The sequence below is a fragment of the Halichoerus grypus genome, chromosome 13, assembly GCF_964656455.1.
Source record: "Halichoerus grypus chromosome 13, mHalGry1.hap1.1, whole genome shotgun sequence".
NCBI classification, from domain to species: Eukaryota; Metazoa; Chordata; class Mammalia; order Carnivora; family Phocidae; genus Halichoerus; species Halichoerus grypus.
In genome coordinates this window covers 60,450,996-60,476,872 of record NC_135724.1, presented here as the reverse complement: position 1 = coordinate 60,476,872, position 25,877 = coordinate 60,450,996, and the positions used below count along the sequence as shown (strand labels likewise).

Genomic DNA, 25,877 nt, shown 5'->3' with positions numbered 1-25,877 from the left:
CTACTTTTTCACAGCAGCCTTTTGTTGTTATTGCCCACCAAGGCTCTCCAAGAAGAATTTATCCTTCTGCTTTCTACATTATTTATATTTTCCAAGATCAACTGTTCTGTTTGTTCATCTTGGCCCTTTTGTCTTTCATTCACTTGACTTTCCTTAAATATGTTTAAGGAAACTTTTTGTATTGATAAAGGGGAAAACTCATTTCTTCAGCAGTTTTGTGGTGAATCTCTACAATAGGCCTCTCCTCCTCTGAGAGGACTTTGCAATGATCTTTGGCTCTCTCTAATCTCAGTCTTCTGCTGAGACTGTTCCCTGAAAAAACTAAATTTCAGAGATTCTCTGAGGCTTCACTGGAGGAGTACTTCACAACTGCTGCAAGCCTCTCATATATATTTTGCGTTGTTCCTCTGCTCTGTAATAGTTCACTAACCGCAACTAACATATTTAAGGACTAATTATACAAGTTATTTATATTATATAGCCAAAGAAGTAACACTAAAAAAAAAGACCTGCATTTTAGGAAACAAATCATTACAGCTTTCATATCCCTAAACTGATTGAGAAATATAGCTTGGAGACTGGGAAATAAAACATTGGGTAATTTTATATAGTCTCTTGTAAATCTCAACTTCTAAGCCACAATTTTCCTAAGTAAAGTTTAGGCATTTTAAAGATTTTATTTTTAAGTCATCTCTCTACCCAACGTGGGGCTTGAACTTACAACCCTGAGATCAAGAGTTGCACGCTCTGTGCCAGCTGGGTGCCCCAAAGTTTAGGTATTTTAATACTGCTTTATAGAAGAGAAGTCATACATCTATCTGGAAATAAGTATGCCATATGAGGACATATTCTCACTGTATTTCTACAGTAATAGTTGTAGGTAAGAGAATTAAAGTCAAGAGTTTAGGGGCAAGCTGGGGAAGGAAGAGAATATAATCAACAATTGAAAATACGAAGTCTAAAAGCAAAATCTACATAGGAAATAAAATCAAGTACCACAACACTCTGTATACTCCCTCACTTAATTGTAATTAGTTATACACTGCCTTTCTACTAAAATGCCAGTAACATAGAAACTAATTCTATAAAGTATAAATTAATTAAGATTTTTCTCCTAAAAATAAGACTAGTATCACTACAAAAATTTTGATGTCACTAAAGGAAACTGACAAAATCACCCAGTCTCAGCTAATTCCGTAAGATTATTATATAGTACTATAATATATATATGTATATATATATATACATATATATATATATATATATGTATATGTATTACATGGAGGTCCTTTTAACCATGACTAGATAAAACATTTTTCTGCAGACAGGATGATATAGCTAAGGCTGAACTCATTCAAATGTATGCATATATAATAAATATTTTAAAAAGTCAAAGGTCTTTAAGGGTTCTGCCCAAATGTACCCTTTACAGAGTTTTAGTCTTAAATATTCAGTAATATCTCAACTACCATAATTATGTGACAGACTCACTTTAAGTTGCTAGACACTGGCAGAAATTCAGTTTGTAATGAAAACCATCAAGCTAACATATTATTAACAAAAAACCTATTAGCTTGGTATTTATGATAAATAACTTTACATGTTTTGGGTAAATACACTTGAAATATCTTGACTACTATATGTACATGAACTTCAAAGAGGGATATTTAGCAGACTATTATTTTATGTAACATAGAATTTCAAGACTTATAAAGTATTCATTTGCAGACATCCAAAAAACATCTCAGCTGCAACCACAATTCTCCACTTATTTTTCTGATAGATGAGCAAGTAAAAAATATAGAACTGTGTAATTTTTATAGACACTGCTAAAAAGTGAGTATCTACAGTAAATGGTAATTTAGTTAATTTTGTTTCCTTTTTCTCCACTTAACTTTGACATATATATTTTTCTTTAAAAAACATTCCGTGTAGATTTAAAAATTCTTAAGCTTTGGAACTAGGTCACTATAATTAATCCACATAAGACATATGATAAAATCTGTATTGATTTGAAAGTACTGATTTTCAAGTAAGAGAAGTGTAGAGGGTTTTTTTGTTTGTTTGTTTAGGATTCAGGAAGAAGCAGCGTGATATTTAGGAGAACGTTTGAAAAATTAAAATCAGAACTCTGTGTGTAAAGTGTACCATATATGTCACAAAGCAGAGGAGAAAAAGCAGAGCATGCGAAAACACTATGCAAAACACTATGGAATTTCTTCTGGTTGGCCATTCAATCAAAGAGTATCTCATTGCCTATCATGCTGTATGCTCAGCCCTCCGTATATTATGGTTACCTAAGTGTCTTTCATTTCTTCTAAGCACTGGTACTACAGGGATATGTGAAAAATAAAGGGTGCTGAACACCCAACACTGTGCTTGCTGCCACTCAACAATTTCAGAAAAATATTTAATCAAAGAGGTTGCTAACAGTCCTAATTAAATAAAATAAGGTTCTTGGGTTATAAATGGATTATAGTTTTCCACACTTGACCTAACCCACTTCCTAACATTTATACTGGAAGTGATTTAAAAATGCCATTTGGAAAGCAAGAAGATAAAATATTCTTTACATCTTAAACAGAAAAATCCTTAATTTTAGGTATACTAACATACAAACTCCTTTATCCTATAAAATGCTCTATCAAGTCTAAACTTCTAATGATCAAGTATGTTGATATATATTTTAACAATCTAAAAACATCTTATGTAATTTCTTCCTGTAGATACCTTCATACTTCTAAGGTTAAAAGGTTTGCTTTGTTAAAAGGTTTCCTAAGGTGATGCTTCTTCCTATGGTTAAACTGTTAACACCACATAATCCATTTAATAAAAATTTCTGGTATATTTTGACTTAAATAATTGTTTTTTTTAATCTCTTGATTTATTAACTGTTATAATTCCATATATGCATGTATCAGCCAGTCATATTTTCATAGCTCCTGAAATATAAAACTGAGGAAATGAGTTTCACAAATTATGACAATATATTTAGAATAGTTAACAATTTACTATTTTAATTTAAGAAAATAAGGCTTCAAAATACTGGTCATTTTGTGTATTTTATGACACAGAAATGTACTCAGTAAACATCAGTGGTAACAGTATATCACTGTCTTTTTAAAAGTTTCTTAATCTGTTTTACAGCAGATGCTAAAATGTAGCTCATCTATTTATTATGATGGAGCATCTCCTTGCTTAAGTTGAAGTATGCAAGTGAGCAAAGTTTATAACAGCTGCTTAATAAACAAGGCCAGATTTCTACTGGTCAAAGTAAAAGAAAAGGTGAGTAACTTTTTTGACAATGACTGGCATTTTCAACTTTGTTCACTGGCCACTTTGTTTAAGTAATAAAATCAATGTCTGCAAATTTACAACAGAATCTCTACTTTGGCAATTAATGAATGTCAGAAAGTACTGGGCGCTGTGTGACACAGAGTTACCTACTTCTCTACACCATAATTATGTTTCATGAGCATGATATGGCTCTCTGAATATGACTGAGTCCTCAGCAGGGTAGCAAGAAGCAAATATTTATAGCAAACACCATTATTAGACAGAATTTCTGTGCAGGAAGAGAATATGGAATAAGACTGGGAAAAGGGTAGAAGTTGGCGGGCGGGAGGGGGGAAAGACTAAAGAATTATGCAAATTTAAAAGTGCCGCACATTGGTATACAAATAAGCTATACTAACCAGGACACGTATTCCTGCAACAATATCATAAATGTTCGATGTGTATGACATAGGACAGCTATTCAGTGTAGTCCTTGAACTGAGGCCAGTCTGCAAATTGTTTATTACTAATCTGTGAAGAAATAAGGAGCCTGCACCAAAAATGGAAATCAATTATGTCACTAGCACACTGGTTAGCTCAGCTGATATTTACTCACAGCCTTTTTTCCTTTTTGATAAAAGGAAGGAATGCATTGATTTACATTCTGGCACAAGCTCCTTATCTTGAGGACCAATAACAGTTTGTGGAACAGCTACCCTGACCTGAGTAGCACTGTCATAAAGCATAATGCCTAATAGAATAAACCATATTTTAAATGTTACATATTTAACACCCTTTATTTCCTCCAAATTTATTAATTTCTAAAATTCAATGCCTTGGTTATATTCTCTAACTTTGCAACACTTAAAGTGTATCTGTCACATGGATGATGTGATATATTGGATGGGTGATGATGCTATCAGGCCTTATACATACAAACAGCTATGGGCAGTTAAATTAATTTTCTATTAAATAGTAATACATTCTAAATTTAGATCAGATGAAGTTTGATAAAGTTAAGTCTAATAAGGACCTCATGTAAATTAAGCAATAAATTGGGTATTTTCATCAGTCTTTTTCAGCAACTCCAAAATCTTTGTATGATACTTACTGATGAGTTTTGCATCATTCCTTGAGGGACTTTGATCAAGCAATAATTCAGGTACATTCATCATGTGGAAAATAAATATTCTGAAAAACCAATACATAGTTGATGAACACATGAAACCGTCAAAATCAGTGAAAATCAAAAAAGGTTCTAGAAGATGTGTTTCTCTCTAATTAAACATTTAAGTTTAAATAAGATACCTTCCCTCTTCCATGGGAAAAATTTGTTGTAGCACCTCTTTCTAATGGAGAGTTTTATAATAAAAGCTGCTTTTTACAGCTACTGTTTTCTGAAAAGACCAGAATTATAGAGTTTGTAGCCATAATAAATGGGAAAATTAACATATCATGTTATCATATATATCATATAACATCACATTTCTAAATTTCAAATCTTATTTTCTAACTTTCTTATGAAAGCCAGTGTACTTTCAGCTATTATGGTCTTGATTTCATATAGCACAAAGATGTTCAAATGACTTGCAGCTTGTAACTGGTAGATGGATTTACAAATATTTTAAAAGTAGAAACTGACAGGGGTAGGTGGATGATTACATTAGTATCTCCATTTTCCTAATCAGCTGTATCTCCAGTACTTAAATAATGCCTGACACATAATGAATGCTCCAAAATAGTTGCTGAATAACTGAACTGAAGGAAAAGGAGGAAGAAGAGCTTAGAACGATTAACAAGTGACATATGTATAGCTGAATGATGCTATCACCAATTGAGACAGGAAAAACAAGGAGTGTAAATGGAAGAAAAAGAAGTTCTATATTCAAGGCTACTGACTTCTGTGGAATTCTAAGCAGTAATATCCAGAGGGCAGCTAATACACAAGTTTGAGGCTTAAGAGAAAGACAGAGCGATTATTTGGAAGGCCTCACCACATTAATGGTAATTAAAACTGTGAGTGTGGATGAAATTTATCTGTGAGAATATGTGTCATGAGAAAAGAGTCCAGAAAGCAGAATCTTTGGAAAAACCAACACAGGGTGATGGGAATGAGGAAGAAATGAAGATGAGATTCTAGAAGGAAACTGAGAAGAAACAGTCCAGGAAGCTAGATGAAAGCCAGGAGAGAATTACATCCCAAAAACCAACACAGGAGAATTTTAGAAAGAACGTTGCCAACATTGCCAACATCTACAGAAAGACTGAAAGGCAGCTAAAGGATCTGGCAGTTAGAAGATCATGTGTGATGTTAGTAAACAAATTCAACAGAGCACATTTAGCTAGGTATATATCCTTCCAGATTCTGCTCCATGCTTTTAAGATTTTATACAACTATATGTACATATACAAACATACACAGAGATTTTAAAAACATTATTCATTTTACAAAAAGAGATATTACGATTATTTATCTTGATTTTTCTAACTCAAAAATATCTTATGAAAATCTCTCCAAGTAAGAGCAGTAAGACATGCTTGTACAATAAATTGTCCATTGTGTGGCTATCTACCTCAATTTATGCAACCAATCCCTTATTATCACTATATATTTTTTCTTTTGCCACTAAAAAGTGCTGTAATAAACATGAGGTGTTCCCAGAAGCGTGACTGCTAGATCAAGGAGCATTATGTATTTTAAAGATTTTATTTATTTGAGAGAGAGAATGAGAGAGAGAGAGAGCATGAGAGGGGGGAGGGTCAGAGGGAGAAGCGGACTCCCTGCTGAGCAGGGAGCCCAATGTGGGACTTGATCCTGGGACTCCAGGATCATGACCTGAGCCGAAGGCAGTCGCTCAACCAACTGAGCCACCCAGGTGCCCCAAGGAGCATACGTATTTTAAAAAACATTTTTATCATGGTAAATTTTTTTTTTTTTTTTAAAGATTTTATTTATTTATTTGACAGAAAGAGACACAACGAGAGAGGGAACACAAGTAGGGGGAATGGGAGAGGGAGAAGCAGGCTTCCCGCAGAGCAGGGAGCCCAATGTGGGGCTCGATCCCAGGACCCTGGGATCATGACCTGAGCCGAAGGCAGATGCTTAACGACTGAGCCACCCAGGCGCCCCTATCATGGTAAATTTTGAACTTACACAAAAGGAGACAATGGTTTTTTCTTTTTTTTTAAGATTTTATTTTTTTATTTGAGTGAGAGAATGAGATAGAGCATGAGAGGGGAGATGGTCAGAGGGAGAAGCAGACTCCCTGCCGAGCAGGGAGCCCAATGTGAGACTCGATCCCAGGAGTCCAGGATCATGACCTGAGCCGAAGGCAGCCGCGTAACCAACTGAGCCACCCAGGCGCCCCAAAAGTAGACAATGTTATACTGAACCACCATGTCAGGTACCCATTAACTCAGCTCCAACAGCCATCAATGCTTGACCAATCCATACCTCTATTCATCCTATCCCTGTGTCATTTTGAAGCACAGCCCATTCAATCTTTCATTTCATCTAGAAATATTTCAGGACCTATCTCTAAAAGATAAGGGCTCTTGTATTTTGTTAGCTGTTGTTAGACTGTTTTTCAAAAAAACTTTGACAATTCATATACCTCCCCTTTGATCCCCTCTCCTATTAGGTAACCACTTTTATAAGTTGTTGATTTTTCCAGTATTTCTTTTTTTTAAATATAAGAAAATATACATATTGATGTATCTTCTAAATGCTTAAATGTCTGCTATTATCTTTCTTTTACCCTGTCATGTGAATAATACCTTGGTCAGGTACAGAATTTTTATGGTGCAGTTCTTTTCTCTCAAGATTCTATCTTCCACTGTTAAAAGTTAGAAGTCCAATGCCATCAACCAGGTGTCCACCACTCTGCAGGTCAACTGCAGCCACTGCAAGCGGCCCATGAGCAGCCGCGGCTGGGTCTGTGACCAGTGCCACCGCTGCGCCAGCATGTGTGCCGTGTGCCACCACGTGGTCAAGGGTCTGTTCATGTGGTGCCAGGGCTGCAGCCACGGCGGCCACCTGCAGCACATCATGAAGTGGCTGGAGGGCAGCTCCCACTGCCCCGTGGGCTGCAGCCACCTGTGCTAGTACTCCTGACCCACCCCGAGTTAGGCTCGGGGCGGGAGGGGCTGGGCGTGGCAAGCCAATAAAAGGAAGCAGGAGCCGCAAAAAAAAAAAAAAAAAAAAAAAGAAGTCCAATGCCAATGTGACAGTATTTCCTTGTAGATAACTTGTTACATTCAGAACGAAGGAAACTGACCAATATATGTCTGGGTGTGTGTGTGCATTTTCATTAAACCATCCGGAACTCACTGACCTTTATCATTGATGGACTCAGGCTATCTTCAGCTCCGGAAAATTTTCTTCTTTTTGTTTAATTGTGGACTATCCTTCACCTGTTTCTTTTTTCCCGTTTAAATTCCCGTAAATATTATTCACATGTTAGATCTGTTAGGTCTCCTAGATCTATTCCCTAAAGTCTATTATCTTTTCTTTCAGGATTCTTCCCCTTTTTATTTTTGCTGTGTTGTGAGGATTTATTTTACTTGATTTTCCAGTCTAATAATTTAAGTCCCAACAATGATCACTCCTCACTGGAGTTCTGCTTGCATAACTGTGATTTTTATTAGCTGTACCTACATTTCCTTCAGTGTTCACTTTTATCGTTCAAGTTATCTGTTTCCTCTAGTAGTTTTATATAGTTTTATTTATTCTGTTGGTTCAGAATGATCCTTTTCTTGAATTTGTAGGCAACTCTGAAGGGCTGCCTTTCTTTGTTAGCACACTATAACCCAATAATGGAGTGGTCAAAGCAGCAGCTTTCCTCTGAGTAGTGGAAGGTAAAGTGGCCTTCACCCCTGGGACTGCCAGTTAGCAGCTAAAGTACCAGGAGGAAGGCTCTCTGGTGTTTGATTATAGGTCTTCTCAAACTTTCCTAGTCTCAGTAATGGATGAACTCAGCCTACAGGTTCAGCTATTCCCTGAATTTGTGGAGTCCTGGCGTAATCCCCAAGGGCCAGTAACCCCTCCCCACCAATTCAACAAATATTTACCGAGCAGTGTACATACCACTTACGGAGTTTATAGCTACTGGATGGGGAAGAGATGAAAATAGATACTAAAAGGAATTTTGCCTATAGTTTTAGTTTCATTCATTAACATTACCACTACACCAAATACTGCTATCAACCCTTTAACCAACATTATATTTTTCTCTCATTTACAATGTCCTACCCCTATCTCCTCTTTCTATAATCAGTCCCACTTTTGGATAGGTGATAGTTAAGTAACAGCGCCGATCATTTCCTAAGTGAAATAAAGGCATTACACTACTGCTGGTCCCTCTCAAAAAAACAGAAAACGTATCAGGCTTTTCCTAACATACTCTTAAGAATTTCGTATTATTAAAAAAACCTAATATCCTGGATCTTCTATGTGCCATTTATTGTAACTGAGTTTTGCACAAAACTCCCCCAGAAAAGTATAAAAATCACCTATTAAATACATGCTTAATTTTTTAGTCTTTACTCCTTTCAAACATTTTAATTTTTTCCTACGGGTTATCCTTTTTCATTTGCATGCAATCTATCTGTGGAAGAACCGGAGCTGTTTGGGTGTTCCACAGTCTAGATTTTGGTGGATGCAGTTCAGCACATCCCTCTAACCTTGGTATTTCCTGCAAGTTGCAGCTGGATCCTGAGAACTGAGAATTGGTATTCTTTCATCGGGGACATGCAATATTTTCTTTTTTTTTAATTTAACATTAGCAATTATTGATCCTCAATGCTTAGATATATTAACCAACTGGGGGTTGCAAAACAGTTAATCTTTTTTCCTCATTCTTTTGGCTGGATTAATCTTAAAAGAAAATACTTCTCCTCACCTATAATGAGGTTACCCAATGATAAAGTTCAAAGGCAAAATAATTTTTTTCCAGTTCTGCCTAATTTTTAAGATAAAAAATTCGTTCTCTGATGATGCTGAATTAAAAAATTTATCACTGTAGAATCATGGATTTAAACATAAATGATGGGTTTTAAATATTTGTAATTAATACCCTTATTGAAACTCAAACTATCCCATCTCTGGCCAGTGGGAACTGTTCCAAGTTGTCTCCTAAGGCTTTTTGACAAGGCTTTGACAGTTTCCTTGGAATCTGTAATGACAAGATGTTTCAAGCTTATCTATTTCCTGTCCCAGACATAGAATCATCCATTTTTTCCAAGAAGCCCTGGTTTTCTTTTAGAAGGAAATATTTCAAGATTATAATCTGGGCATTAAGGATGGGTATTGCTTACTGTCTTAATGTCATTACTTTTGTATCTTTTCAACGGACAAAGCAAGGAAATTTTATGTATTAATATCTATTTTGAATTTCATTTGGAATTAATTTCAAAATCACAAAAAGCTAGAAAGAATACTATATATATATCCTTTACCCAGATTTGCCTATTATTGTTATACTCTCTTGCTTTATAACTTGCATTCTCTCTACACATGTATGTATATACACATTTTTGAAGGAAAATTACATACATCATGGCTCTTTACCCTTATATACTTCAGTGAATATTTCCTAAGAAATAAGTATTTCCTAAGACATAAGGATATTCTTTGTCACCACAGTATAATTTTCAACTTTGTAAATTTACAACACTAATCTACTGTCCATTTTCCTTGTTAAATGATCTAATGATGTCCTCTATAGTCACTTCCCCCCTCTAGTATAGGATACAGCCAAGGAACAGGTATTGCCTTTAATAATTATCTCTTTACATAGTCTGGAACATTTCTATCGCTTTATGACATTGACATTTCTTAATCTTTCATGGCATTGGCCTTTAAAATGGAAAAAAACCAGAACATTCTTCATGGTTATGCAGTCACAGCCAGAATGTTACAGGAGTAATGTTATACCCTTCTCATACTATCACATCTGAAGGCTCATGATGTGCATCTGTCCCTCCTTTGATGATGTTAATTTTATTTATTTATTTATTATTATTATTTTTAAAGATTTTATTTATTCATTTGAGACACAGAGATACAGAGAGAGAGAGAGAGAGAGCATGAGCAGGGAGAGAGGCAGAGGGAGAGGGAGAAGCAGGCTCCTCGCTGAGCCAGGAGCCCGATGTGGGGCTCGATCCAGGACCCTGGGACCATGACCTGAGCCGAAGGCAGACGCTTAACCATCTGAGCCACCCAGGCACCCCTGATGATGTTAATTTTAATCACACAGTTCAGGTGGTGCTAAATTTCTCTTCCCTATCATCACTGTTTTCCCTGCCCCCCTCCTCGCTTGTAAACGTGAAGAGGCCATGTAAATATCCTGCTTTTTATAAAAAAAAAAAATCCCCTCTAGATTATCAGCCATTAGTGATTCTTGCCTAATCATTTTTACCATAAAGGGTGTATCAGGTAGAGGTGGGAACTGACTAGGAGAGGTCTTAAGGAACTTTCTGAAGTGACGGAGATAGTCTATATCTTGATAAGACTGGATTATACAGGTCTACACATTTCTCAAAACTCAGAGAATGTTTCATTAAAGAAATAATTGTTAATTTCACAAGTGTAAATAATAATAATTTATAAATTATTAAATAATAATACACAAATATTGAACTTTAGTTAATGAAATACATGCTGAAGTATTTAGAAATGTTTGCAACTTATTTTGAAAGGCATCAAAAAAAAGATGGATTGTGGGTAGATGGGTAGGTATGTGATAATGTAATAAAGGAAATACAGTAAAAAAGTTAATAACTAAAAAATGTAGTTGGTGGGTACAGTGTGTTCACTGTGTAATTCTTTGAACTTTGCTGTATGTTTGAACATTTTCATAATAAAATACTGGGATTCTAACTTCTGCACAGCAAAGGAAATCATCAACAAACTGAAAAGGCAACCTAGTAAATCGCAGAAAATATTTGGAAATTACAGCTCATAAAAATATCTAAAACATGTAGAGAACTCATACAACTCAAAAGCAAACAATCCAATTAAAAAATGGGCAGAGGATATGAATAGACATTTTTCCAAAGAAGACATACCTATGGCCAATGGTATATAGAAAGATGCTCAACATCACTAATTATCAGGGAAATGCAAACCACAATGAGATATTCCCTCACACCTGTGAGAATGGCTATTATCAAAAAGACAAGAAATAAGTGTTAGCAAAGACATGGAAAAGATGTACAGAAAACAGAACCCTCCTGTAGTGTTGGTGGGAATGTAAATTAGTGCGACCACTATGGAAAACAGTATGGAAGTTCCTCAAAAAATCAAAAATGGAATCACCGTAAGATCCAAAAATTCCACTTCTGGGTATTTATCTGAAGAACAAAAATACTAACTCAAAAAGATACACGTACCCCCAATGTTCACTACAGCATTATTTACAATAGCCAAGATATGGAAGCAACCTAAGTATCCATCTATGGATGAATGGCTAAAGATATGGTATACACATATAAAATTATTACTCAGCCATAAAAAAGAATGAAATCTTGCCATCTGCGATAACATGGATGAACCCTGAGGTCATTATACTAAGTGAAATAAGTCAGACAGAGAAAGACAAATACCATTATGACCTCACTTATATGTGGAATCTAAAAACAAAACAAAACAAAAAACCAAGCTCACTGATACAGAGAACAGATTATTGGTTGCCAGAAGTGGATGCTGGCCAAAATGGGTCAAAAGGTACAAACTTTCAGTAAAAAAGTAAGTCATGGAGATGTAATATACAGCATGGTGACTACAGTTAATAATACTGTACTGCATATTTGAAGATTGCTAAGACCATAGATCTTAAAATTCCTTACCACAAGAAAAAAAAAGAAAAAATACTGTAACTATATAGGATGATGGATGTTAACTAGCTTTACTGTAGTGATCATTTTGCCATGTATACAAACATCAAATCAAGTGGTACACCTGAAACTAATGTTATACGTCAATTATACCTCAAAAAAAAAGTAAAGGGTAGATCTTTCTGCCTCAAAACTATATTATAGGTATTGTTTTATTGCCTTCTGGCAATGGCTTGATTAAATGAGTATGGTTTGATTTTTATTTACTTGTATATAAGAAGTAGTATTACCTAATTTCTTGTAGAAATTCTTTCAAATTTTGTGAGAATATGGTCAGTTATGATTTTTTTTTTTTAAGTGGGATCCACACCCAGCGTGGAGCCCAATGTGGAGCTTGAATTCACAACCCTGACATCAAGACCTGAGCCAAGATCAAGAATCAGATGGCTCAACTGACTGAGCCATCCAGGCACCTGGCCAGTTATGATTCTGAATCAATTCTTTTTCATTGATTTTTGCCTGAAAATATGAACCCTTCCAATCTGAACACAAAAGACTTTCCTCAATGAAGGAAATTTTGTTACATTTTTAATGGCTTATGTTTAAAAGAAAAAGGAGTATGCCAAGAGTCTTCTGAAATATTCTTTTAGATCCTTCCTTTTTAAAACTGTGTTTGTAAAACTGTGCCCTTATGTTGCAACAATGACCAGAGTTCAACCACCTAAATCAAAGAAATAAAAATGCAAAGATGATTCATTAATGCCAGGAAAAACAGGAAGGGTTTGGTTAATAGCTCTCTAATTTATAAAAGAATGAAAGAAGTCAGAGTAGCAGTGCTGATAGCTGTTAATGGGGAAAGGTTCTGCAATAAACTTGAATGTGATAGCAGTTTGCGGGGGGGGGGGTCATGAAAACAGGGCAATGACATGTTTTCACTTACACGCTGGGCATGTAGCAAATACCTAGGTTACTAAATTCATCATTCTTAATAGCTGGCTAGCATTACTCTAAGGAACTCAAAACATTTTATATATCGTAAAGCAGAATCAGAATGTTCTACTAAATACCATGTCAAACAGTTGAATGTAGAATATCTGAAACGAACCTGTGTAACTTTCATCATCATCAGATAAAGGCACCTCTCTTTTTAGCAGCAATTCCAACTCCTCTGTCTCTGCTACATCCACTGGACGCTCCCCGTGCTTATTAGCTTGAAATGGATTTCCACCATGACGAAGTAACAGTTTCACTATCTGCAATATTAAACAGTAGGAAGATTTAGTCTCTTCAGACATTGTATCATTTCAACCATTCTCTTGATAACACAATATCCCTCTGCCTCATCTACTCTGCCTCCCTTCCTCAGTGTCTATTCTAAATCATGATTGCTCTCTTCAAGTTCCATTTTCATTGCCATCCACCCTCCACCTTATCTTATCTAACACAAAAACATTTCCTCCTTAAAATTTAAGGTGGGCTCGTTGAGCATTAAATCTCATCATTTTTCTTCCTGTTCCATCATATGTTCAACAAATATTTACCGAGGACCTAATTAATAAGCACTATTCCCAAGTTTGCAGATAAATCAATGGACAAGAGTAACAAGCTTCTTGGCCTCTTATAATGTGTATTCTAGAGGGAATCTCAAAGGAAGTATTACCATTCTCTGTAAGGCTAATATCACTACCAATGTTCTTAATCTTATTTCCCATCTCCTGGGAATATAAACTATCAGGAACTGACATGGATTTACTCAAAACTAATGAATCAAACTTTAAGGCCATCACTTTGATGGTCCCCTTACAGTGTCCTGGATCTAATTTTGTATTCATTACTTTGACATTTTTCTTAAGCCCTCGCCTCCCCCACCACGTAAAGTAAGCTTTGGGCTCCACAAAACTGGGATGTGCCTGGTTAGTCATCATTTCGTTTCTTTTGTTTGTTGTTTTTATCTTCTTCTTTCTGTTTTTAAACCTCTTTCTGATTGGCTCCTTTCTAGAAGCCAGTCTTTCCAGCTCATGGCTCTTTCATCTTAAAAAAAAAAAAAAAATGGCAATAAAGAAATGAAACAGATAAAACAGACACCTGTATTCCCCTCCTCTAGCTAAATCTGTCTTCTTTCCTTTACAGTCAAGCTTATGAAAAGATATTCACCCTTGCAGCCTTGACTTTATTGGCTCTTCATTCTACCTACAATTATGCTAACATCAGTCCTATGAAATGGGTCTACTAAGATCTGTAAAGATCTAAGCCAATGACTGTTTTCCCTAGGGCTCTGCCCTTGGTTCACTTCTCAGCTCTAGTCTACATCATCTGTTTGGAGCTCTCACCCACTGTTTGAATGTGATTGACAATTATGCAATCCATTCATTTATCTTCATTCTCCTGCTTGCTCTTTCTCAGCCTTCTTTCTCGAGCTTCAAACACAAACATCCTGGATATAGCTAGATGGGTGTATTTGCATTTCAATGCAACAGCTGAAACCCATAGGTTCCAAACACAGTTCATTAAACTTGCACCTTATCTTTTATCCATTTCCATTCTCAGTGACTGGCACCAAAATATACCCAGTCACTGAAGCCAGAAAGCTGGGAGTCATCACTGACTCTTGTTTTTGACTCATCCCCTACGTCAAATAGGTGGCCAAGTATTATTAATTCTGCTTCCTCACTGTCTCTTCTTGTTTTCACCTTGTGTTTCCATTGACATTAATGTGTTTTGTCATATGTAAATCTACACCATAATTAATTAACACATTTCTTTCCTTATTCTAGACCACAAACTTCATGAGTGACCAAGTACTTAGTCCCAACGCCAATTCTATGGTGTTTTCTGGTATTTAGGAAATAAATCATGTCTTTTTTAAAGAAACAATATTAAAGAAATTATTGAAAATTAGGAATTCCTAATAAATGAAAAAATATTTAAGAATAATGAAGACTATATTGAATAATGGAACATTTTTTCTAGACTATGAAAGAATAAACTATCAATACAGAAAATCTGAAATGTAAGAATGTATAAAGAAAATAAATTACTCATGACCCCAACTGTTAATATTTTATCTCCCTTTTTGTTCACTAACTTTTATCAAATTACACATGCTTGTGATTTTAAAAGATCAACTAGCTTTTGAAGGCCACTGGTGAAGAACAACTATCTCCAAAACCTATCTCCAATATACCTAAATAACAGATTTGAGCTTGCTGCTTCCGTATTTTTCAGTTTTAGGCATTGCCTGTTGTCTCACAATGGAACACGTAGATTCAGACATCTTTCACCAACTCTCATCCCCTCTCCTTCCATACACATACACTTCCCTTCCTCCTAGCTTTCTAATACAGTTATGTATTTCTTGTGCATTATTAGGACTAATAAAAATGTTGAGTCAAGTAGTGCACTATGACTAAATTTCCATTCTTACAAAACTTTATTTTCCCCATGGAGTTAAATGCCTTGATGTTTCATTTGCTCAGTTTTCTACATAATCATCTTTAATTCATCCCCCATTCTAAGTACAGATCTCTTTGATTTAATATACTATCACTTTTTTGTTGTTGTTATATTAGAGACTCCTTTCTCCAAAACTTCTAATGTGCTCTAAAGTGGACTGGATGCCCTCTAGATTTGCTTTCCAGCTGTTACTTCCTTTCAATCATATCATCCCAAAAATACCCTTCCCTCAATTTTGTGTTGGATTCTTTAAATCCTACCTTCTTTTCTGATTTACGCCCTCATTTTGCTGAATCACCAACTCCAGAAAATTCCTAAGTAAAGATTTTTCACATGTCAGGAAATATCTTTATTCTATCTTCACTTGATTAATACTTAGTCTAGATAAAGGACAATTTTCCCTCCAATTTTGAAGCTATCACTCCATTATCTTCTAGCTTCTAGTGCTGTTAATGGAAAGTGTGATGCCACTCTGATTTTATTTTATGTAACGATTTGCTTTTTCTCTCTGTAAACTTCAGGACATTCTTTGCCCCTACTGTTCTGAAATCCAGGATAAATATATCTTTTTTTTTTCTTTTTAAAGATTTATTTATTTGAGATAGAGAGAGAGCATGTGAGCAGGGGGAAGACAGAGGGAGAGGGGAAGCAGACTTCCTGCTGAGTGGGGCGCCCGACACAGGGCTCGATCCTAGGACCCTGAGATCATCACCTGAGAGGAAACCAAGAGTCGGACACTCAACCGACTGAGCCACCCAGGAGCCCCCCCCCCCAGGATAAAGGCAACTTGATCTTGGTCTTTTTACATCCATGTGCTGAGCATTCAACTGCCCTTTCAATCTGAAGACCCATGTTCCTTCAATTCTAGGAAAATTTCTAGTTTTATTTGATAATCTCCTAAATTTTCACTGTTCTGTCTTTAAAGAACTCTTACTACGATACAAGATCTCCTAAAGCAATCATCTTTTTTCTCATTTCCGCTCCTTCACCTTTATCTTTTTGCTTCCTGGTTTCTGGGAGACTTCCTCAACACAAATGACCCTGGAACAATGCGAGCGTTAGGACACTACCCCTGTGTAGTTGAAAATCCATGTACAACTTTTGACTCCCCAAGAGCTTAATTACTAATAGTCTACTACTGACTGGAAGCCTTAGCAATTACATCAACAGTCAGTTAACATACATTTTTCATGTTATTATGTATCATATGCTATATTCTTACAATAAAGTAAGCTAGAGGAAAGAAAATGTTAAGAAAATGGCAAGAAAAAGAAAATACAGTACTGTACCCCATTTATCGAAAAAAATCTGTAAGTGGCCCCATGCAGTTGAAACCTGTGTTGTTCAAGGGTCAACTATAATCCATTTTTCATTTTTGCTACCATATTATTAATTTCGAAGAAGTTTTTTCCTTCATTGACTGTTCCTTCCTTAATGCATTTAGGTCTCATTTCATAGCTACAATAAACTCTTATCTCTTTGGGGAAATTGATGGGATTTTGGGGAAGTTCCTCATGGCATTATCCTGTCCTCCAAGTTCCTACTTTTCTATTTGCTTGTTTTGGTCTTTGTCATCTTATATTAGAGGCTTTTTTCAAATGCAGGTGGATCACGGGCTGTCCACATGTAAGAGTAAGGCAATGAAAGTTTTATTGGCATGGTTAGGACTTGCTGACAGATGAACTTCATGCCAGTGTGATATGACAGGTCCATTTCATCAGACTCCCCTCTTGGCTAGTTCAATTGCCTGTGGAGAAATCTTCCAACTTACGCCTAAAACTGTAAGCCTTACTGTCAGCATTCTGGTTGCTGAAAGGAGGCTGGGGTCTTAAAATTCAGTATGTTTCACTTAATTAACTTACACTTAAATCCTTACTCTCACCTATTCTTGTGGTATGTCAGTCCAGAATATATGGTTCATATTTGCCAATAAATCAACACCCATTCTTCTGCCAGGGTCAGAGAGGTGCAGTCATTTGGCTATGTAAAGTTAGGAAGGGGATATAAGGGTCAAAAAGACTTTGATCCATTTCTCTTGTTTTCAGTTCTAGCTTAACAGGCACTTCCAGAAGTACCAATAGAAGGTGGTACACACTTCCAGGTAGCATCAAATTCTCTTTCTGGGATTCTGTGTTGGAATGGCTCTGGTTTCAATTTTCTTTGCTTTTCTAAATCAGGAGTTGGCAAATTTGGTTTATACACTAAATCTGGCCTGCTGATGAAGAATAGCTTTTATATTCTTTTAAAATACCTTAGGGGCACCTGGGTGGTTCGGTTGGTTAAGCTTCCGACTCTTGATTTTGGCTCAGGTCATGATCTCAGGACTTTGAGATCGAGCCCCGCATCTGGCTCCACACAGAGGATGGAGCTTGCTTAAGATTCTCTTTCTCTCCCTCTCTCTCTGCTACTTTAAAAAGGATTCATAAAGGAGAATTAGTTCAGAGGAAGAGAGAGGAAGAAAAGAGGGAGGAGAAAGGAAAGGATGTTGGAGGCGGCACGTGGACAGCAAAATCTAAAATATTTACTATCTGGCCCTCTACAGAAAAATTTTGCCAAACCCTGTTCTAGATAAGTAACCACTCACTCTCCTAGTTTCCATCTCCCAAAATATTGGTTTTCTTGTTTCTTCTGTTTTTGGCCTTGTGTACCTGTCATTTAGAGTCTCCTCTTACTGCCATTTTAGGAGTTTGAGAAGTTACAGAAATAAAAACTTTTAGTTATTATAAATAATACTGTAGGGTACATCTTTGTAAGTTGAAAATTTTACATTTTTAGGCTTATTTCCTTAGGCTAGAGCCCTAGGATACGAAAACAGAATGCAGGATCTTGATATTGCTGAAAACTTTCAGCACCCATCAGGAAATAATCAGCAAATATTTATTACATGTCTATGATGAGTCAGGGACAGCTGGTTAATTCAAACATGTTACAAAAACCCCAACCTAGATAATCCTTTACAGATTATCCTCATATGCAAATAATTACTTATTCTGAAAAGGATTTATAAAGTAACTTAAAGTTGTTTAAAACACAAGAGAGAACAAATTTTAAAACAGGTAAAAACAATGAACAATTAGAGATAGGTAACTAAAATAGAACTAGGAATAAAGCATTACAAAATATGTCATTAAGTACTATATACACTTGCAAATGGTAAGCTAAAGATTAGGTTCTTAATAAGCTGTTAGTCCTCTTACTCTAAATAATTAGAAAAGGACACAAAACTGTTATCTTTCTGCCTCTCCCATCTTAGAAATGTTTTATGGATGGTTGCAGTTGTACTACTGAGTGAAGAAATCCAATTCTTAGAGATTAGTAATAAATGGTACAGATATATACACATGAGAGTTTGGTGGCTCTCATTTTCCTCCTCCTCCTTAGGCATAAGTAAAAGAACAAGGAGAAAATAGCTCTCAATAGCTCTGAATTGTGACTCCTACTATCCTAGGCATGTTGGTAGGAGGACAAGCAAAGGTCTCTTAAAAGTAGCATGCCAGTCTCCCTCTGAAGAGAGACTGGAAATAGTGTTTGAGTCTCTGTGTATAGGAGCTCAAAGGTCAGCCTCTGGAAATATTTGCAGCTCTGTGCACATTTAGAAACTTGTATTCATAGAAACATGTCCAACAAGGCATAATTCTTTAACATTATATTTAGAAATTAGGAAATGTTTATTACTTTAAAGAGAAAAAAATTCATCTCTGATAAACTATAAATAATGCTTTTAAAAAGAAGAGCAAAAGTACAGTAAAATATCACAGCTGGGGTGCCTGGGTGGCTCCAACCGTTAAACGTCCGACTCTTGGTTTCGGCTCAGGTCATGATCTTGAGATCAAGCCCTGCTTTGGGCTCCGTGCTCAGCGTGGAGTCTGCCTGAGATCCTCTCCCTCTCTGCCCCTCCCCCACCACGTGCATGCTCTCTCAAAAAAAACCAAAAAACAAAAAAAACCACAGCCAGAAAATAAGTCACTTTCTGATAAATGCTGTGGAAAAGGAAATGTATCCTATATATTGTCAGGCCTTATAAATTCTTTGGTATTCTGCTTATCTTTGGTCACTTATGTATTCAACCATCCATCCATGTACCTACACATGCACCATGGCGAATTTATTATGATGTGTTAATATTAAGTCTTATGTGACAAGAAGTTCCAGGGATCACTAACACAAATCAATACAAAAAAGCCTGTATGCATGGTACTCACAGTGCAGTGCAGGAAACATATATCGGTAAAAAAAAAAAAAAAAAGTTGTAAGTGCTATCATACAGGCATATACAAATTGTCAAGGGAGCAGAAAAGACTGGTCCAACAGTAAGCAAAAACCAGTTTAGGAAAAATAACATTTATAGGCTGCATTTTTCTTCAAAATTAGAACTCCGAGAATCATGAAAAATACCTTAGAGAAAAAAGTCAAAAAGAAAAATAGTATTTTCAGTTTCCAAATTTTAGTTTCTAAAATATCTGGGTATATTTGAAAAACAGTAATATACTCTTTTACCTCTGACATTTCTATACCATTTTAGATTTCAAGGTGTGTTTACAAGCACAGTGTCTTTTTTCCTTCAAAATATCCCCTTTAGATAGATATTATTTATTACATAATTTAAAAATGAGGAAATGGAGATTCAGAGGAGAAAAGTAACTCGTTCAAAACCACATAGTTGGTTAACTGGAGGCCACAACTGAATTCATATCTACTTTCACTTCAAATTCCATTTTTTCTCAACCAGAGTAAAATTTGGCTTTTTAGATAGGCAGCTTGACACTGAAATTTCTACTGCACGTCAAAAAAGAAAGTAAGGCAGAGGATGTTTGCTGCTAAAGAGAAAGAAAAAAAGAGAGATTTTCCAGCAGAAAGGTATGAGGTGATATCAAAATCCAAACTAGGACATTACAAAGCATGTCCTATCTTTCTCACTAGAGAGTGGAGACTGTATTAAATAACAACTCTCCCAGATTACTGAATCATCATTTCATTTTTTGTCTTAAAAAGACAGTGAGATTAAGGGGCACCTGAGTGGCACAGTTGGTTGACCTTCCAACTCTTGGTTTCAGCTCAGGTAGCGATCCCAGGGTCCTAAGATCGAGCCCTGAGTCAGGCTATGCACTCAGTGCTGAGACTGCTTGAGATTCTCTCTCCCTTCCCACTTGTGCTCTCTCTCTTACATAAATAAATAAATAAACTTTAAAAAAAGACACTGAGATTTGTCCCTTTTGGTCCCTTAATTTGGAGTCATATTAATTTGATAAATCTGGGAGTGTCCTGCAAGAGTGTGACTTCTTATGTCAATGCTCCTCCAGGCTCACAGAGAGGCTGAGGGTATTGAAATGTAATAGGCCACACATTTTTTTTTTTTAAAGATTTTTATTTATTTATTTGACAGAGAGAGAGATAGCAAGAGCAGGAACACAAGCAGGGGGAGTGGGAGAGGGAGAAGCAGGCTTCCCGCTGAGCAGGGAGCCCGACGTGGGGCTCGATCCCAGGACCCTGGGACCATGACCCGAGCCGAAGGCAGATGCTCAACCTACTGAGCCACCCAGGCACCCCTAGGCCACACAGTCTTAACAAGACACACCAGAAGCTTATTTGCTTATTGTGATGATTAAAAGAATCAATACATATAAAACCTTTAGAACACTTCTTTTTCCACAGTGAAAACACAAATACAGCCATGAGAAGTTAATGTAATGTAGTTCACAAAATAACACAAAATAAATGATCACAGAGGGCAAGTTACTCATATTTAGTTTCATACCCTAGTCATTTTATCATGTGAATACTGAGGATTTTTCTTACTGTAAAAATCTAATTTTCATTTTTGTCACCCAGTTGGTTTTTCGTATTATTTAACTCTGGGAAATATTCACTGAAACCTATTAAGTCAAAGAAGACAAATAAATGCAACTACCTGAAAATGCAAAGTAACAAGAACCTCAGATAAATAATTTATGTGACACTCCATTATCAAGTCTTCCTTGATATAAAAAATTTCAGTAGTTCCAAATGTTTTTCAGATCAATAAGCAATTATATCTTCATTTGTAATGAAATGGTGCCACTTACATGCAGACTGTTCAAATATTCCTCAAAGAAAATGTTATTTATGGCACAGTTTCAAGCAGAGGAAATTGCTGACTTCATGGAATTCAGAGTACAAGATATTAAATGTGATGGTAGTGAAGACTAAGTGTTCATCCAGCTTAAAAAGAAATGCTGCGTATAATGCCAGACTTGCTAAAAGATACCCAAATCTTCTTCTCCTCTTCTTTTATCACTATCGCTCGTCTATTCAATAGGAAAACAATACATGAGGACATTTTTTTAAAAAGGGAATTTCCTGACCTTATACCGGATGAGGTTCACTTGGGATTAGGTCACCATGAAAATAAAAGTTTTACCTGAGTGTCAGGAGTTTGGATTCACAAAGGCCAGTGTCCGACTCTTGCCTAGAGAAACCTGAGGGTGAAGGGTTGATTGGATTTGCTGCTGATAAGCAAGGAAGGAGGGCGGTCATGGAAACAGATCTGCATGCTCACTAGTGGTGGGAAATGGTGTGTTTCTCTGGGCCATGCCTGTACTGTAGATTGGAGTGGAGGGACAGCTGCATATGGATCAACAGGGCCAGGTAACATTAACAGTGCCGGGCTGAAGCTTCCATCTGAAGTTTATAGTAGATGTTGTGCACTGCTCAGATACCCTCTTCTATACCAAGATACTTATACCTTCAGATGCTGGAAGTATTGCTCACTAACAACTGTTAGCTAAGTTCCTCACCAGGAACTGCCATGGCCAAAGGGTGCGGCAGCACTTAAGGGGTGTGCCTCCTTGCCGTCAGCAGCTTGCATCCCCCCCCATGTGGGGGCACATAGACCTAGCCCTTACCTCAAATCAGATCATCTCAGAAGTGCATCCGCAGTTCAGCTTTTTCCTTTGTTCTATCCTGCTCCTGTCACATCCTTACAGGTGTTGTTCCTGACATCCCTCTTTCCTCCCATCCTCTGCAATCACCAGCAAATTCCTGTCTCAGAATTCCAGGGCACCCAACCTATGGTACATGTGAGAGTGGTCCTAGCTGCAGACTCTAAAAACCCTAAAACAGGATTTCTGAACTGGATTACATGCTGGCTGCCATGAGATGGGAGTACTGATAGTCCTGGCATATGATGGTCACGTAACTGTTCAAACTTCCAGGCCTTTGAGAGGTCCTGGGGAAGTACTAATTGTAATGACTGCTTCTCTTCTCTTCTCTCCTCAAAACCAGGAAAATGTACCTTCCCCAACCTTGAAGAAGAGGTTTTTCTCAAAATAAGAGTAAGTTTCTGGGTTTAGATAGCACAGTGGAGAACAGCTTAATGGTATTTTACCTAAGTCAGGAAGACTGAATAAAAGTTTCTCTAAGACAAAATGAGTTTATAGTCACCCCTCACAGCTGTCAAACAAAAACTCCCCCTATGCTTGGCTTCTAAAGTGCTAGAAAACATTCTTATGTCATAGAACATTGCTTTCTGGAGAAAGTACTGTCTCAAGAGAGGGACCTACAAATACTGACATTTAGGAGACTTCTGACAAAACAAGACATCTTGTCCACCAGACATACTACAGAGAAGCTCACCAGCCAACATGCTCTGGATATTACACATCTTGTCAATCAGGCTTTTTAGAGCTTCATTCAAATATGAATGAACGCAAGTTAACAAAAGATCTCTAATGTGAGAAATACACCAAATCAGAGCAATAACGTGAAGGATTTGGGGGAAATCTGTGACCATGCAGGAAGTGGAGCAAACCATTTAATTAATATCCTCAGAGTTAAGATGGGCACCCAGGAACTGGAAATTTCATGGAGAGACTGAGAATCCCGCATGGGATTAACGGTAAAGCAATATTCCAGGATAGCATCTATGCTACAGGATGTAGAGAGCAACTAGTCCCAATTAGATCAGGATACAAGATACCTTATATACAGGGATATGAGAAATCCCACAGGTATTTCTCAAAAACAGTAAGCTGATCAATGTGCTGTACCTTAGAGGCATTTTAGAGTTATGTCAGAGAGAGGAAAGAAGAACAAAAACAGATGCATGGAAAAACTAAATAACAAAAAAAAAAGAACAAGAATGTGTTAACCCAGGTAATAAAAAATCCAAAAAAGAAAATACAATTATAGAAAGTACAGTATAGACTAGTACAGACTAGATACTATAGATTCTGTGAGTCTCTGGGCAGCAATAAAATCCTTTGCAGGAGGTCAATAAATAATAACTAAAAATTAAAAAGCAAGAGTTTCACCTTGTTAGAAATACAGAGGTTAACTACTAGAAGAAAAACCTACAATAATTGCTTTTGGCGAAAGATACTGGGAAATGGGGAAGAACGGGAGGGAGCCTACGGTTATCTTTAGAAGCTGAATAATACTTTTTAACTTTCTAAACTATGTCCAAATATTCTTTGACAAAAGTAAAAACTATGTAAAGAGAAAACCTATTTATTTGAAAACAAAATCCTGCTTTAGAACCACTGCTAACAGTGCCCCAGGTTGATGTGTTCTCATTGCATGCAGATTACTGCAATGCAATTTAAGCATTAAACACACTTAAAACATGAGCTTCATTACAACAAAGATGGGTTTAGCTTTTTTATTTTAAGATGGGTTTAGCTTTGATATCAACTTGTCAAACACTGAAAATGCAAATGGATTTAAAACCTACCATGGTTCATAAAATTATATCAAAACAAATTAAACATGATGTTCAAAGATGCCATTAGTTTGTAAGCATATATAATCATGTTTGATTATGTTTTAGTACTATACACATAAGTCATCTGAATATATTAAATAAACAATGTCTGCTAAAATTCAGGAATGAAGGTTGTATAGCAAGAGATCATTAAATACTATAAGTCTAAAAAATATATAGGCAGGGGGACTCAGTAAAATTTTTACTTTAAGTAAAATCTGCTTCAACCACTGTACCTTGTTATCTGACAGTAGAAGGCCTTGCAATAAAAATTTTGCCAACCTGTTTAATTGTCCAGTTACATAGATTTTATGAAAAGATAATGCTAAATCTGACTATGATAGGAATTAGCAATTAGAAGGCAGAAAAAAGGGAAAATAAAACATAGATGAGCTGACCAGGCATCGAGTGAAATAGGAAATGAGACGGTATGACTAAAAAGTGAAATAAATGACTCTGGGTTGAATTAATATTTTGCAAATGTATATTGATTTTTCTATCATACTTACATCTCTGTGCCCACTGCTAGCAGAATCATGGAGTGGAGTGTCATCATCTAATCCTTGTGTATTAACATCTGCTCCAGCTGCTATAAGTATCTTAGCAACATCATAATATCCAACGTTGCAAGCTTCATGCAATGGTGTCCAGCCTAAAGTTAGAATATTAATTTAACATATATGTACTAATTCAAAATATGTACTTTTTATATACATAGCCATGTGAGATATACTGATTCTAATGCACATAGCACAGAAGGAAAAAGGAATGATGAACAAGTTAGTGGAAATAAACACCTAAGAACACTACCAATTCTACAGACAGTTCATTTATGTTAACATTATTTCCACTGGGGCTAAATTATTTTACCAAAATATTAAACATTTAAGCTTATCCAATATAAACTTGCTGTAATTTTTAATAATCATCTAAACTATGGAAAAAGAACAGAAGAATATAAAAATATTAATAAGGTTGTTAGGAGATTTCAACAAACAAAAACCCCCATGTTTAAGGGTTTTCATCTTTTCCAGACTTAATACCTACTTTAACTAAAATAAATTTACCATTGCAGTAACTCTGGTGATGAAAAAAAGTTACATGTTCATGAAAGAAAAATTAGAAAACAAAAAATACAAAGCAGAAAAGAAGCATCACCCATAATTCCACCACCCAGATGTAGTAATTTGAAGACTCTAGTATAAATCCTAACTTCTCTCCCTCTTAGATTTATAATAATTATTATTTTTTTTTTTTTAAGGTAGGCTCCATGCCCAGTGTGGAGCCCAACACAGGGCTTGAACTCATGATCCTGAGGATCAAGACCTGGGCTGAGATCAGGAGCTGGACACTCAACTGACTGAGCCACCTAGGCACCACTAGATTTATAATTTTAAAATCAAACTGGGAAAGCTGTTTAACCCTCTTCTACTTACTGCAGTGAAAATAATCTTCCATGTCATTACACTTTTCTATAACACAGTATAACACTGATTGATATACCATAATTTATTTAAGCAAGATCCTATTACTGGGCATTTAGATTATTTCTAATTTTTTTTAAAGATTTTATTTA

The 25,877-nt window shown here is 36.1% G+C and overlaps 1 protein-coding gene across 8 annotated transcripts in view; it reads right to left on the bottom strand.

The window, feature by feature from the left end:
• The window catches only part of ANKRD12 (ankyrin repeat domain 12), a 123,870-nt gene that overhangs the window by 35,008 nt on the left and 62,985 nt on the right, over positions 1-25,877 (bottom strand). For 7 of the 8 annotated variants that reach the window (XM_078060590.1, XM_078060586.1, XM_036092504.2 and 4 more), the window contains 2 exons: positions 24,811-24,953; positions 13,217-13,364 (listed from right to left, as the gene is read on the bottom strand). In XM_078060590.1, the coding sequence (XP_077916716.1) occupies positions 13,217-13,364; positions 24,811-24,953 (291 nt within the window). Of the gene's footprint in view, positions 1-4,387; positions 4,468-13,216; positions 13,365-24,810; positions 24,954-25,877 lie in introns of those variants that run through there. The other variant, XM_036092508.2, reaches the window with a different exon arrangement.